The 12,038-nt window shown below is 48.2% G+C and overlaps 1 protein-coding gene across 13 annotated transcripts in view; it reads right to left on the reverse strand.

The window, feature by feature from the left end:
* The window catches only part of CADPS2 (calcium dependent secretion activator 2), a 454,345-nt gene that overhangs the window by 5,797 nt on the left and 436,510 nt on the right, over nucleotides 1–12,038 (reverse strand). For 11 of the 13 annotated variants that reach the window (XM_025477139.3, XM_025477137.3, XM_049093873.1 and 8 more), the window contains one exon: nucleotides 560–664. The exons of 1 other annotated variant lie outside the window; for it this stretch is intronic. In XM_025477139.3, coding sequence (XP_025332924.1) covers nucleotides 560–664 — 105 coding nt within the window. Of the gene's footprint in view, nucleotides 1–559; nucleotides 665–5,528; nucleotides 5,834–12,038 lie in introns of those variants that run through there. One more of the 13 variants, XM_049093867.1, reaches the window with a different exon arrangement.

Consider the following 12,038-nt stretch of genomic DNA (forward strand, 5'->3'; position numbering starts at 1 on the left):
TAAGGGATGTGACACCTGTTGGTAGCTGGCATGGTCCCCAACACTCAAACTGATCGTTTCTGACTTACAGAGAAGATGGGGCGTGCTTCCAAAGGAAGCCAGGCAGTGACGACGTTACTTTCACGTCAGGATAGAACAAAAGAATGGAAACTCTCCTTATGCTGTGGGCAAATACAATTCAAAAGCCCTCAGGATGATAGGTGATCCTAATAAATATGAAGGAACTGTATTAGGAGAAAACATTTCTATAATCAAGAACATTAGTACCAGATTACTGTGGACCTACTACAATCGGGTAAATGTGCTCAAGGCTTTATGGACATTATCTTAAAATGTGATTACTCGATAAAATATTTGTATTAGTGCAGAAAAATTAAAATACACTTAATGACCTAACTGAAAATGTAAGTGAACAGTAGCCTATGGTTTGCCGAGGGTGATGATTTTAAAGTACTTACATCCGTTCAGTTGCATCAAATACAATTTCCTTGTATGTCAATATCTAGCCATTATTCTTCGTAGCTTGGTGGCAATTCACATCTAAACACATTTTGTTTACCTTCACAATCTTGATGAGCGTCTTCAGTTGGTAAATATGAAGCTGAAGGTCTAATCTATCAGCCAACCAGACACAAATGACTTTCATGGAACTGCTGTACCATTGCTGGAAAGAAGGATGGGGGCAGAGGGGAGGAGAACAAAACAGAAAACAGCCTCTGCAGTATTCATGTAACAGATTCGGTAATGAGGGGGTAATGACACACTCTGGAATGACCACAGATCAGCACTTGAAGTCAATAATGCTATAATTTCCTGTTAACAGAATTGTATGTTTTGCTAGAAAATCTGCTAAGTTGACCTAGGCTGTTCTCTACATGAATTAACATGAGTCTTTCAGCTGTAACATATTCATGGGAAACCGTGTTTCTGCACTTGCAGCCTAGCGGCCTGCTTTGTAATCTCTAGGTAACAATGGGCGCTAAATACACGTTATGGGACTGAAGGGGCTCCCCCACAGCAGGAAGAAGCAGGTGAATTATTTTCAAAGGGAAATTTCTCATTAGCCTCTATGTTATGTAAAAACCAGAGAGCAGACGCCTTATGCCCTGACGCACGCTGTCAGTACCTAGAAATGACATTTTACGGCAGCGATGGTAAAGCCTTGCCAGGGCTTACGAGCCAGGGATCCCCAATCACGCCCTCATCTACTATCTGTTAAGTATCTGCCAAGCTGTTTTAAAACCACCCAAGATAAAGATTTGAGACCTTAGGAAGGAATGTTGTCAGGACGGAATTGCTGTGTCTGCAAGAATCAGAAAGAAGAGGTCAGTTGACTAAGTCACGAAAGGAAAGGATTTGTTTCAGTTTGCTAGTGTTTTCGGAAGGTTCGTATTTTTTCCTCTCCATGACCACTCTCTTGAGGGGAAAACCAAAATTATTCTGTAATGTAATTTCCCGCTCCTAAATAACGTCAATCGGTATAGTAAAAGCAGACATTTTGCTTTTGTTTCATTTTAAAGGCAATCTGCTACTCATAGTGACAGAGCTAGGTTCAGGTAATACTGTAAAAATAATAATGCTGCTCATTCAGATAACCGTGAGAAATAGCAAAGTCCATCCAGCACTAAGGAAATGACGAGAGTTTTTGAAAGAGAAGGGACAGACACAGGGTACGGATGTAGGGTGACCCCACAGATCATGTATGTGTGGTGCATGTGTGCTTAGGTATTCAAATACAGAAAAAAGACCTTAAAAAATACTTTTTTTTTCCCATGACAAAATAGTAAATTCAATTTCCAAGAGAAATCTTATGTGATGCGAGTAAGTCTGAAATTCATCTGGCCTTGTATTTATTATTAACATTGTTCTGATAAAATTTCGTGTAAGAAATGGTATTTTAAGCATGAATTAAACCTGAATCCGTTTCACTAGACTTATTTCTATTAATTTGTTAGTACACTGAACATACATGCATAAAATAAGCTAATTAAAATGAATAACTGATTTGCTAAATATTCTGATACCACACGGACAAATGAGAACTCCAGGTTTTTAAAATGTGAGATAGGTTATGATTTTAAAAAAATGTTATCCACGTGCCCACTTTTGCTCTTTCCTAATGATGGCTTTTTAAATTTTCTGGATATCATAAAAGTATCAGAAATAAGTTTTACAAAATAAGACACACTCCTAAATTCTTAAAAAAAAAAAAAAAGGTGCAAATGGATTCAGTACCTCAGCTGACACAGTGATTTCTAATAGTATTTAAACCCTAAACTTCCTTATTTCAGATTACTTATAGCCTCAACCTCTTGAGTTCTATTTTAATACAGGTAAACACTCCTGGGTATTGCTGATGGTGAGTAGGAGTATATACTAAATTAAGACCCTCACCCCTACACCAGTTTCCAGGTAATTTGGAAGCTAAAATGTAGTCACAACAGCTATGATTTTTGAATTATATGAAGTCCTTCTGCAAGAGACAACGTTTTGTAGGGGAGAACAAACTATGAAATATGGAGTCTAGCGTAACGTACCAGTTAATCTGTTAGACTGTGAAGTTATCATATCCATGGTAAATTGTATAAATTTGAGGGAAATGAAAATACTTTCTTAAAATTACTCCATAAACATCTTTATGCTTTTAAAAAAATCTAACACGATTTAAAATTAACTCATTTTTCCCATTACACATAAATGATACTCATGATTAAGTGATAATCAAAAGGACATCTAATGTAACAGAAATTTATTATTAATAGAACTACTTTAACACAATGGCAAAATCATAACTTTAGAGAAAAATATGTTGGGAATAAAATGATTGGAAGTTAACTATAAAGACAGAGAAGAAAAGAGGACCTTTGTGAAGTAAAAGGCTTCAGCTACTTTACCATCATCTTACTTTTAAAGGCAACCAGTGACTCGATAAGGAAAATTCTTTAAGAGAGATTGTTCTTTTCGGATAAAAATGCGTATTTTTCGGTTCCCAAGTCAAAGGATTTTGACGATTTTCGGCTAAATCAAGCAATCGGGAGAAAGCAGTACTTTAGCTCAGTTTCTGTGGCTTCTAACAGCAAGCTAACGACAACAACAAAACCCAGGAGGACTGCTGCTTTCTCGCATCTGGTGAAAGAGACACTCGCACACACTCCAAGCAAACAAATAAGCAAACAAACGAAACCAGCAGCCAGAGGTCCCCAGCACGCTCCTATTTCTGGTGCGGGGACTGACACGTTCCCCTTTTGGGTGCTGCAATATGGGTGGGTCCCGGGTTGTCGTCCTGACAAAAAAGTCCAAAGGTAGGTCAGCTGCCTCTTCCCGCACCCCAGACCACGCCAAGCCCTCAGTACAAAGAAAGAAGGAAAACAAAAAACATTCAGAAAGGGTGAATGTGCAGTAAAGTCTGAATGTTGGCAAGTGTCCTTTCGTTTTGGAAAAGTTCATTTTAGAAAACATTGGGCTGACTATTCACTTTTCCCTTCGGGGGATGACAAGCAGTGCTGCCGCTGCACCGAAGCCGTGGGCATGGCATTACCGCTTCATTCTTCGCTTTGCTCTACTTAGGAATAAAGCAGTAAGTGTATATTCTACGGTGTGGTGGTGCCTTTTTTTTTTTTTTTCCACATCAATCCGTGACAGCAGCCTACCGCTTTAACAAAAAAAATATGGGTTTTTTTTTTTTTTTTTCTTTTTGTGGTTCATTCAACTCCTGTAAGGGCATGCATTACTCACTTCATTTTCTTGAGATATTTCTTTTAAAGCAAAAAGAAAAGAAAAGGAAAGGCTAGGGTTGACTCTGTGAGACCCCTGTATTTATTCACACTTATTGTGCATGACTGTAGACTGGTAAATCATATTAGCAGCCCGTCTCCCCATCAAGCTGCTACTTGCTTTCCAGCCCTGGGAAGGTTCAACAAATCAACAGGAGCACGGAAAACAGAACATCAGTCTAATCTAGTGTTTAAGGTGAAGTTTTCAAACCCAATCTAAGAAGATCTTTAGAGCAAGCAACAAGCTGAAGGGCTCAGAAGGTGGTATTGACAATGAAAGAGTGTTGAAATATTGAGAAGCGCAGCACTTGTGCATTTTTAATAACAAGAAGGTCAACAAGGACATAGCTCCCTCAGTGCCAGGAGTTGCCACTGACTATGGAAATTGCCACACCAGGGCTAGAAACGCTTGCAGTTCATCAGCTTTCTTAAACAGTTCATCAGCTTTCTTAAACACCCTGAACCCCCTCAGTGGACCTTTAGTCTTGAATTAACAAACCAAAGCAATGAAAGAGGGTGCAGTCTGAATGGCTGGCATTGATCCCCAACTGTGTCCGCACTGCTACGGGCCCTGAAAAACTCTCTCCATTGTCAATAGAATTGACAAACCTCGCCTCCTAAATAGTGCAGCTGAGCCGCGGGATCCGCGCAGCTGTAAAGGGCCCTGCTCCGGGCGGCCGCTAACAATGGAACAAGCATGAGCTCTTTGTCAGTCCCAGACTCGGCAATTTTCTAACAAGGATTAAAGTTGTTTCTCCGCGGTGCCGCTGAAAAGAGATTTAGCAACATACCGTGCTTTCTTCATGCAAGTTAAAGAGAAGTAGTTAAGGAATTTCATTATTCTGTTGGCTAGGGGAAATATAAAACAAATATATTAAATATGCACAACTCCCTCTTCTGCCCGATTCATAACGTCTCGAGGGTGATTCGGTTAAATGGAACACGTACTGCTTGGACACAGGCGCTCCGCGTTTATTTGGGGAATTTTATTTTTAAGAAAGTCCAGCGGCTGGCCACCTGGAACGAGGTCTCAATACATGCTGATGCACAATGCCTTTAGGGCTCTGTGGCCCATACCCCGCAATCCGAATCACCCGACCACATAGGGCTCGCAGATCACGGCGGCTTCAAGCAAGTCATTTGTCAGAATGTGGCTTCTGGTGACGACGGCGACGAGGAAAGAGCCGCTTTGCTGGAACAAATCGGTGACGAATTTTCTGCTTAAGCGTTTAGCTTTTTATTGATTAGGAGTCGGTCCGGCTAGCTGATATATTTTCATTCTTCTCCAGCTATGCTGCCTCCGTAGGTGAATGACAGGAAAACGCACCCCCCGACCCCCGTGGGCGCTGGGGCCCAGCAGGTGCAGGTGTGCGGCCCTCTCCTGGGGGGCAGGCTGGGCACCCGCAGCACCGCGCCCAGGTGAGCTGCCGCCCGAGAGGTCACCCCGGGAAATGGCACCTTTTGAGGGCTACGCGGCCTGGATAAAAGAACGGATAATATTTTCGAGATGCTGAAGGTCTTCGAAAGTCTGGCAAACACAAGCCGTTCTCCAGGCCCGCTCTGCGGCTCCGGGAGGCTACGGGTCGGGAACCCGGGGCGCTCGGGCCCACAGCTCGGGCCGCGCGTCTCTCCTCTGTCACCGATGGGCAGGTGCCGTGGGGCCGACCTCCCCCAAGCGCCCCTCCGCCGCCGGCCTCGCCGATCACGGCCCAGGGCGCCCGGCCCGGCCCCAGCACGGCCGCCTTGTTTGGGACACGGACCCGCGGGGAAGGCCAAATGATCGCGCTCTGCCTTCTGCGTGGTCCTTCAACACGGCTTTATCTTCAAAGACAAAAAATGTGCAAGTTTAGAGTTCCAGAAGTGTCCATTACCTGTTGTTTTTGTCTGTTTTCAGCTTACTCATTTTGGCCTTTTGATGAAGCACAAACATAAAAATAAAACCACGAAGACTCACGAGCAATGAAGGAGATTTCTAAAGAACCGGCAGGTGCAGTCACTCATGTCTGGTATTTTCACGGATCCTGATGATAAAGGCATCCGGTCTATTTTTTCAGTCCTCCCTGGGAAATGTAAGTATCTCAGTTAAAATTTCATTGAATTCTTCCAGCGACCTTCGGGAGACGGTTATCATCGTGGCCGAACTGCACCCGTGGAAACTGAGCTTGTATGGGTGGAAACCCGAGGTCAGACTGAACGTGTTATTCGGGTTTATACAATAAGTGGCATTTTATGTTTTACCTGATTTATATACACATAGTTTATATCTTATATCCATGCTTCAGAGTGTGGACTCGTGACAGCCTGGGTTAGGCCATCTCCTTCTAGAAACCATTCCGTCCTGCCAGTCAAGTCTCTGATTCTTGAAGGCAGTTCGCTGCCTCCAGCAGACAACCAAGAAGACAACCTCCTCCGTTCTTGGGGGTCCCTGAGAGTCGTCACGACAGCGGACCGTGAAGTAACCAGGACGTGCTCGTTCATTATTCCAAAGAAGTCCACCACATTTCCTTGCAAAGTTAAAATGATCTACATTTCCAAAGACCTCTTTTCTGCTCTACCTCATTAATCCCAAGTTCCCTTCATTCCCAAATGTCCTGGAAGTACACTATTAAGCCAGTCGACCCTTCCCGACACTCCACACAAAGGCACTAAAATCAAGACTGTTCTCGGGGCGCTTGGGTGGCTCAGGAGCTGAGCACCTGGATTTAGCCCAGCTCATGATCTTGGGCCGTGACACCCAGTCCCGCGTGGGGCGCCGCGCTCAGCACAGACTCTGCTTAAGACCCCTCTCCCTCTGCCTCTGTCCCTGCTCATGCTCCCTCTCGAAGATAGATAAATCTTTAAAATCAAGTCAAATTAATACTGTTCTTTATTATTATTATCAACTAGGTAATACCTCTGTCATTTTGTTCTGGGGGTCTTTTCCTGGGGTTAAAATGACTATAAAGTGGGGACACGGAGAGGGGGGGCTCAGTGATCTGCCTTCTACCCAGGGCGTGACCCCAGGGTCCTGGATCGAGTCCCACGTTGGGCTCCCCGTAGGGAGCCTGCTACTCCCTCTGCCTGGGTCTCTGCCTCTGTCTCTCTCATGAATAAATAAATAAAATCTTAAAAGAGATAAAGATTACGAAGTGAAAATTTCAGATGATCAGTTGTTCCCCTCTCTCCTACTTCATGACAAATGATGGGACACATGCTGGTTTGACTAATGTTTTGTGACCAAAATGACTGATCATGATGATTGGTTTGGCCCAGCTGTCAATCCAGTTATGCTGTTGTAGACACCAGTTTGGGGCGCATTGCCACTGCACAGCTCGTGTGGGCACCGTGACACTTTCACCTGGCTGAATGACTCATTTTGAATACTATGTATAAAATTTTGGTCAAGGGCAGCCCAGGTGGCTCAGCAGTTTAGCACCACCTTCAGCCCAGGGTGTGATCCTGGAGTCCCCGGATTGAGTTCTGTGTCGGGCTCCCTGCATGGAGCCTGCTTCTCCCTCTGCCTCTGTCTCTGTCTCTCTCTCTCTGTGTCTCTCATGAATAAATAAATTAAATCTTTAAAAAATTTTTGGTCAATATTGCATTTAAATCCATACGGTCAGATCTGGATAAAATAAACTGGACGTCTGGCATGGCTACTGAGCAGCATGGTCGGAGAGAAGATCTAGGCCTGAGACTTAACTATAAGCAGGCCTTTCTGTTTCCATTTCCTTATAAAAATGGAAAACAATCATTCCGGAGTTACTTTCTGAGAGTGTTGTGGGGACGGGACCAGCCAGCCATCGTTCTGCCTGCAGCCCACGGGCCACTCCCAGGGAACCCATCTCTGCCAGCCCAGCGAGCTGCTGCTCTGCTGGATGTTGGGTTTCTCTAAATCTAGGGCTTCTGGGCACGTCGATCCCTCTGCCTGGACGTCTATCCCGACCACCGGTTCCTGGGCCTCATCTCTGGGAACCATGGAGACTCCTTTCCCTCATTATTTCTGCCGGGAAGCCTGTGCTACCTCTCGCTGACCAGGCGCAATCGGGTGCTCACACATTCCCTGCTCCTCAAGCCCCGACATGGATAGAAATATCTAACGACGTCCTGCAGAGCTGCCACGGTGGCCACGGGTGAGCACGGGGAGCGGCAAAGCCTCCCTCGTCCTGCTGCCTCCGGGCCTCAGCAGGCCGGCCTGCAGCCCACGTTGCCTACCCGCCAAAGAACCCAAGGCGCTTCGGTATTTGGGGCTAGAGGGTGTACATGTGTAACAGTGACCGTGCAGCCTCTGCACCGACAGACGACAGAAGCGTCGGAGCCAGGGCGTTGACTTCATCCATGCGTCTCAGTAACAGAAAACTAACGGAATGGATGTGAGAGCCGTAGGCATCGCCCAGAAGTCAACGACTGCGTTGGGCTAAAGAAGGGGAACGTAAGGCTAACAGCGGGCTCTAAGTGTGACAGTCTGACTTCATTCGAGTGATGACGCAGACAGAGGAGGAAGCCCCACGAGTGCGTCCATGCTGAGTGTCCACGAGCACAGCCTTACACGGAAGGCGACCGTGCTGCACGCTCGGCCGGGCCTAGGGCCTGTGGGCCCATCGCCAGGTCGTACCTGGGGCTGGGCCCGTGTGGGGTGCGGCCAAGGCTGCCCGTGCACTTTCACCACCAAGGGATGTGTCTTGGGCGAACTCTAGGCCTGTCGGCTCTGTGAGCTACGAGTGTTTAAATAAACGTAGAAAAGTACCAGTGCTGTGGCCTAGTTGACGTCAGCCTGAGGGAGCAGGGAAGCCTCTTGGGAGGCGACGTCAGCCCGGCTTCCAGCACTGCCCCCACCGCAGGGTCACCGCTTGGTACCGCGAACGGGGAGGCGCAGACCTTCACTGGCCCCCACGCCGGCAGGTTTCCAACCTTCCCCTGGAAAGAGACACTGAGTGAGCGAGCGTCGTGGTCACCGGCCTCTCCCGACGGGGGCTGCACTCCGGCCCGTCTGCTCCGTCCACGAAGCCTCCAGCCTACGCTTCGGCGGGAGGTGCTCTCGCCAGTAGACCCGCTGGCCCAGGAGGCGGGCTCCGCTGCGCCAGGGCCGGGGGCTCCTTTAGCGTCGCCACGGGGCAGGGCCGGCAGGAACATGGGCCGCACGAACACCAGCTCCCGTTTCGTCTTGGTCGCCGGGAGAGACGCTGGCCCCGCGGCCAAACCAAGCCAAGGCCTCGCCGGCTTCCCGCTCCTCCCGCGCCGGGGACTGTGCGCTGCAGCTCTGGGGCCCTCGGCGGGCGGGCGGACACCGCAGTCGGCGCACGGGCAGTGGGGGCGGGGCGAGGGGCTCCGCGGCCTTGTCCGGCGGAGGGAGGGACGCGCCCGGGGAGTCCTGCGGGGCGTGAAAGCTCGCGGCCCACTCGGCCCACAGCCCCAGCTGGCGGAGGGCGCAGAGGGGGGTTCCGGAGCCGGTCCCATGGGGAGGGGGTAGGAAAGGGGAGCAGGAAGCGGGGCGGCAGGGGCGGGACGTGGCCCAGGGAGTCCTGTGCGCTGCATGAAAGCTCGCGGCCCACAGCCCCTGCTGGCGGAGGGCGCCGATGGGGAGTTCTGAAGCTGGTCCCACGGGGAAGGGGAGTAAGGGGGGGGAAGCAGAGGTGGGGAGGGGCGGCGGCAAGGATGGGCCACGGCCCAGGGAGTCCTGTGGCCCAGGGAGTCCTGTGCGCTGCATGAAAGCTCGCGGCCCACTGCGGCCCACAGCCCCTGCTGGCGGAGGGCGCTGATGGGGAGTTCTGAAGCCGGTCCCATGGGGAAGGGGAGTGTGTGTGGGGGGGAAGCAGGGGTGGAGAGGGGCAGCGGCAGGGACGGGCTGCGGCCTGGGGAGTCCTGCGGCTGCATGAAAGCTCGCGGCCCACAGCCCCAGCTGGTGGAGCTGCGCAGAGGGGAGTTCCGAGGCCGGTCCCAAGGGGCCAGAGGCGGGACGTGGGTGGGACATGGAGGGAGACCCACAGGGGTTACTCGCTGAGGTGCAGACAAGCCACAGCTGGGGGCGGGGAGAGGAGGAGGGCAGCCACAGGGTGGGGGGGATGGGCACGGGGGGCAGTGGGGGGCCTCGAGCGGCTGCCCGGGCGGTCAGGGGCGGTGGCCGCCGTGGCCGCCCCAGGGCCGGGAGTCTGGGCCCCGGTCTCCAGCAGCAAGGCGCCCGGCCAGCCCAGTCCAGGCGGGCGAGGTCACCGCGGAGAGGCCGCTCAGCCCACGAAGTCAGGTTCCCAGATGATCTTAAATGTGGAAGCAGCATGAAATCAACGGAAAACAGCTTTGAAAACGCTCAAGGTGCGGCTTGTAACCGTTTTAGCCATCTTTTATAAAACCGGTTAAGAGAATATTCTTCTTCCTTCGAGAACTATGAAGTCATTGTTGTCGGCTTGGGTGAACGAATGCAAACGCACGCTCAACACATTTGGTGTCCAGAAAAATTTCTCGATGAAAATCAAAGTTTTGTCATCTTCCACTGATCAAAGACAATTTCACCATCGCTAAGAGGGTTTAGGTGATCAACCACAATTTCCACAATTTTTTTTCCTCTTCAAGTAAAAACCTCAGATCAGTTCACATGTGAGATTTTTTTTTTCTCTTCCTTTTCTTTCTTTTCTTTTCTTTTCTTTCTTTTTTTTTTTTTTTAATTCTGAGCACAATTAAAGGTGAGTTAAGGCTCTGGTGGAAATCTAAAGAGCATCGGCAAATCTGAGCACTGCTCAGCTTTTGAATTGCTTTTCTACTTCTCAGTTCTTTTAAATGGTTTTCTATGGCAGGGACATTTTTCTTAATTAGTCACAGCTAATTAGTGTTCTGGCATAGACAAGTAATCAGAAATGTCAGAGCTGCAAGGCTACATCTCCCTAATCCTTTGATAATAATTTAGCCTCCTGGGAGGGCCCCAAGCTGCGGTAAGTAGTGACTGACAATAAGGCAAAATTAGGTGGGCAGCAGACCATTAGGATAGAAAAATAAAAAGCACTACCCCATCCTGCTGAGCACCATCAGGCAACTGACTGCACTGCCAGATGAGGTGCCTGTTTAAGCCTGTGTTGTTAATTAGCTGATTCTAACAGACCTGCCACATATGTCCAGGTGCCTCATGCAAAGATGTGTATTTCTGGGAATGTGCCAAATGACAATTGTGTTTCACGATCACATTTCAAGAATAGAAGTAAGAAGTCCACATATTTCTTGGGAGATTCTTTTGAATTATCAAAGAAATCAGATCAACACGCTACACTACATTTTCTTGCTGAGCTTCTTTTAGGCAATTAGGCACGCGCATCTCAAGTTTCTCAGGTCTTAATTCACCAACAGCTTAGATTCAAATGAAGGCCCTTGGCTGCTCCAAGCTGCGTCTGGACTTGCCAAAGCTATTTTGGCACCTACTGTACATCAAAAGTAGATCCCTTTATAAATTCTTATACTTACAAATAATAACATTAAAATAAGGTTATTAACAAAAACAAACCAGACAGCTGTACTCCAGAGGAGAGGCTGTAAAAAAGAAACAAACTTTGAGGGGGGTGGGGAATGTAGCTACGGAGCAAGCTCTGTATGGCCTCTACTAAGGTAGAAAAGGCAATCTGCACAACAGGTTTGGCTGTGACTATCTTGAGAGAGGTCAAACGACTTCAGTAGGAGTCCAAATACTGTAGGTAAGACAAACCAGAAATACAATCAAGAAAACCAAAACCACCTGGGGGACAGTGCATCACGGCAGCTAAATAACACGGTGCTGAAAGTTACACACACGACACACAGATCAAAGTTTTCATCTGCGTCAAGTACAGTGAGGTGCTGGGCGCCCAACATGGGCAGGTTCTAGAGCCTCCAGTAGGTCGCTGAACGTACATCATCCGTCCCTTTCTATTGATGAAACGGGAAAATAATGACTGTTGTTGACATTTAACCTTGAGTGTTGGCAGGAAAATCATGGCGGGGCCTAATCGTCCAAGAGTTCATGTCTGGATTTCAATTCTTTTTTATAGAGAGACAACGTCAAAGTGAAAATCCTCTGTATGGGAATCTAGACGAATTTATGTGGCTCATGCAACAACTTCCTGGTCATTTGAAAGTAAAAGATTATTAAAAAAGGGGAAAACTGCTATGTGTGAGTTGACATCCACATGCAAGAGACTGTATCTATAATGTCGCGGAATTATGAGAAATGCAAGAGGACAAAGGAGTCTCCACTCGCAGTGGGCGGCGGCCTGCATCCGCAGGAGAGGCGGATTACACACGAGGAAATTCCTCCGGAGGGAAGGACTGAAC

This window comes from Canis lupus, chromosome 14, assembly GCF_003254725.2.
Source record: "Canis lupus dingo isolate Sandy chromosome 14, ASM325472v2, whole genome shotgun sequence".
NCBI classification, from domain to species: Eukaryota; Metazoa; Chordata; class Mammalia; order Carnivora; family Canidae; genus Canis; species Canis lupus.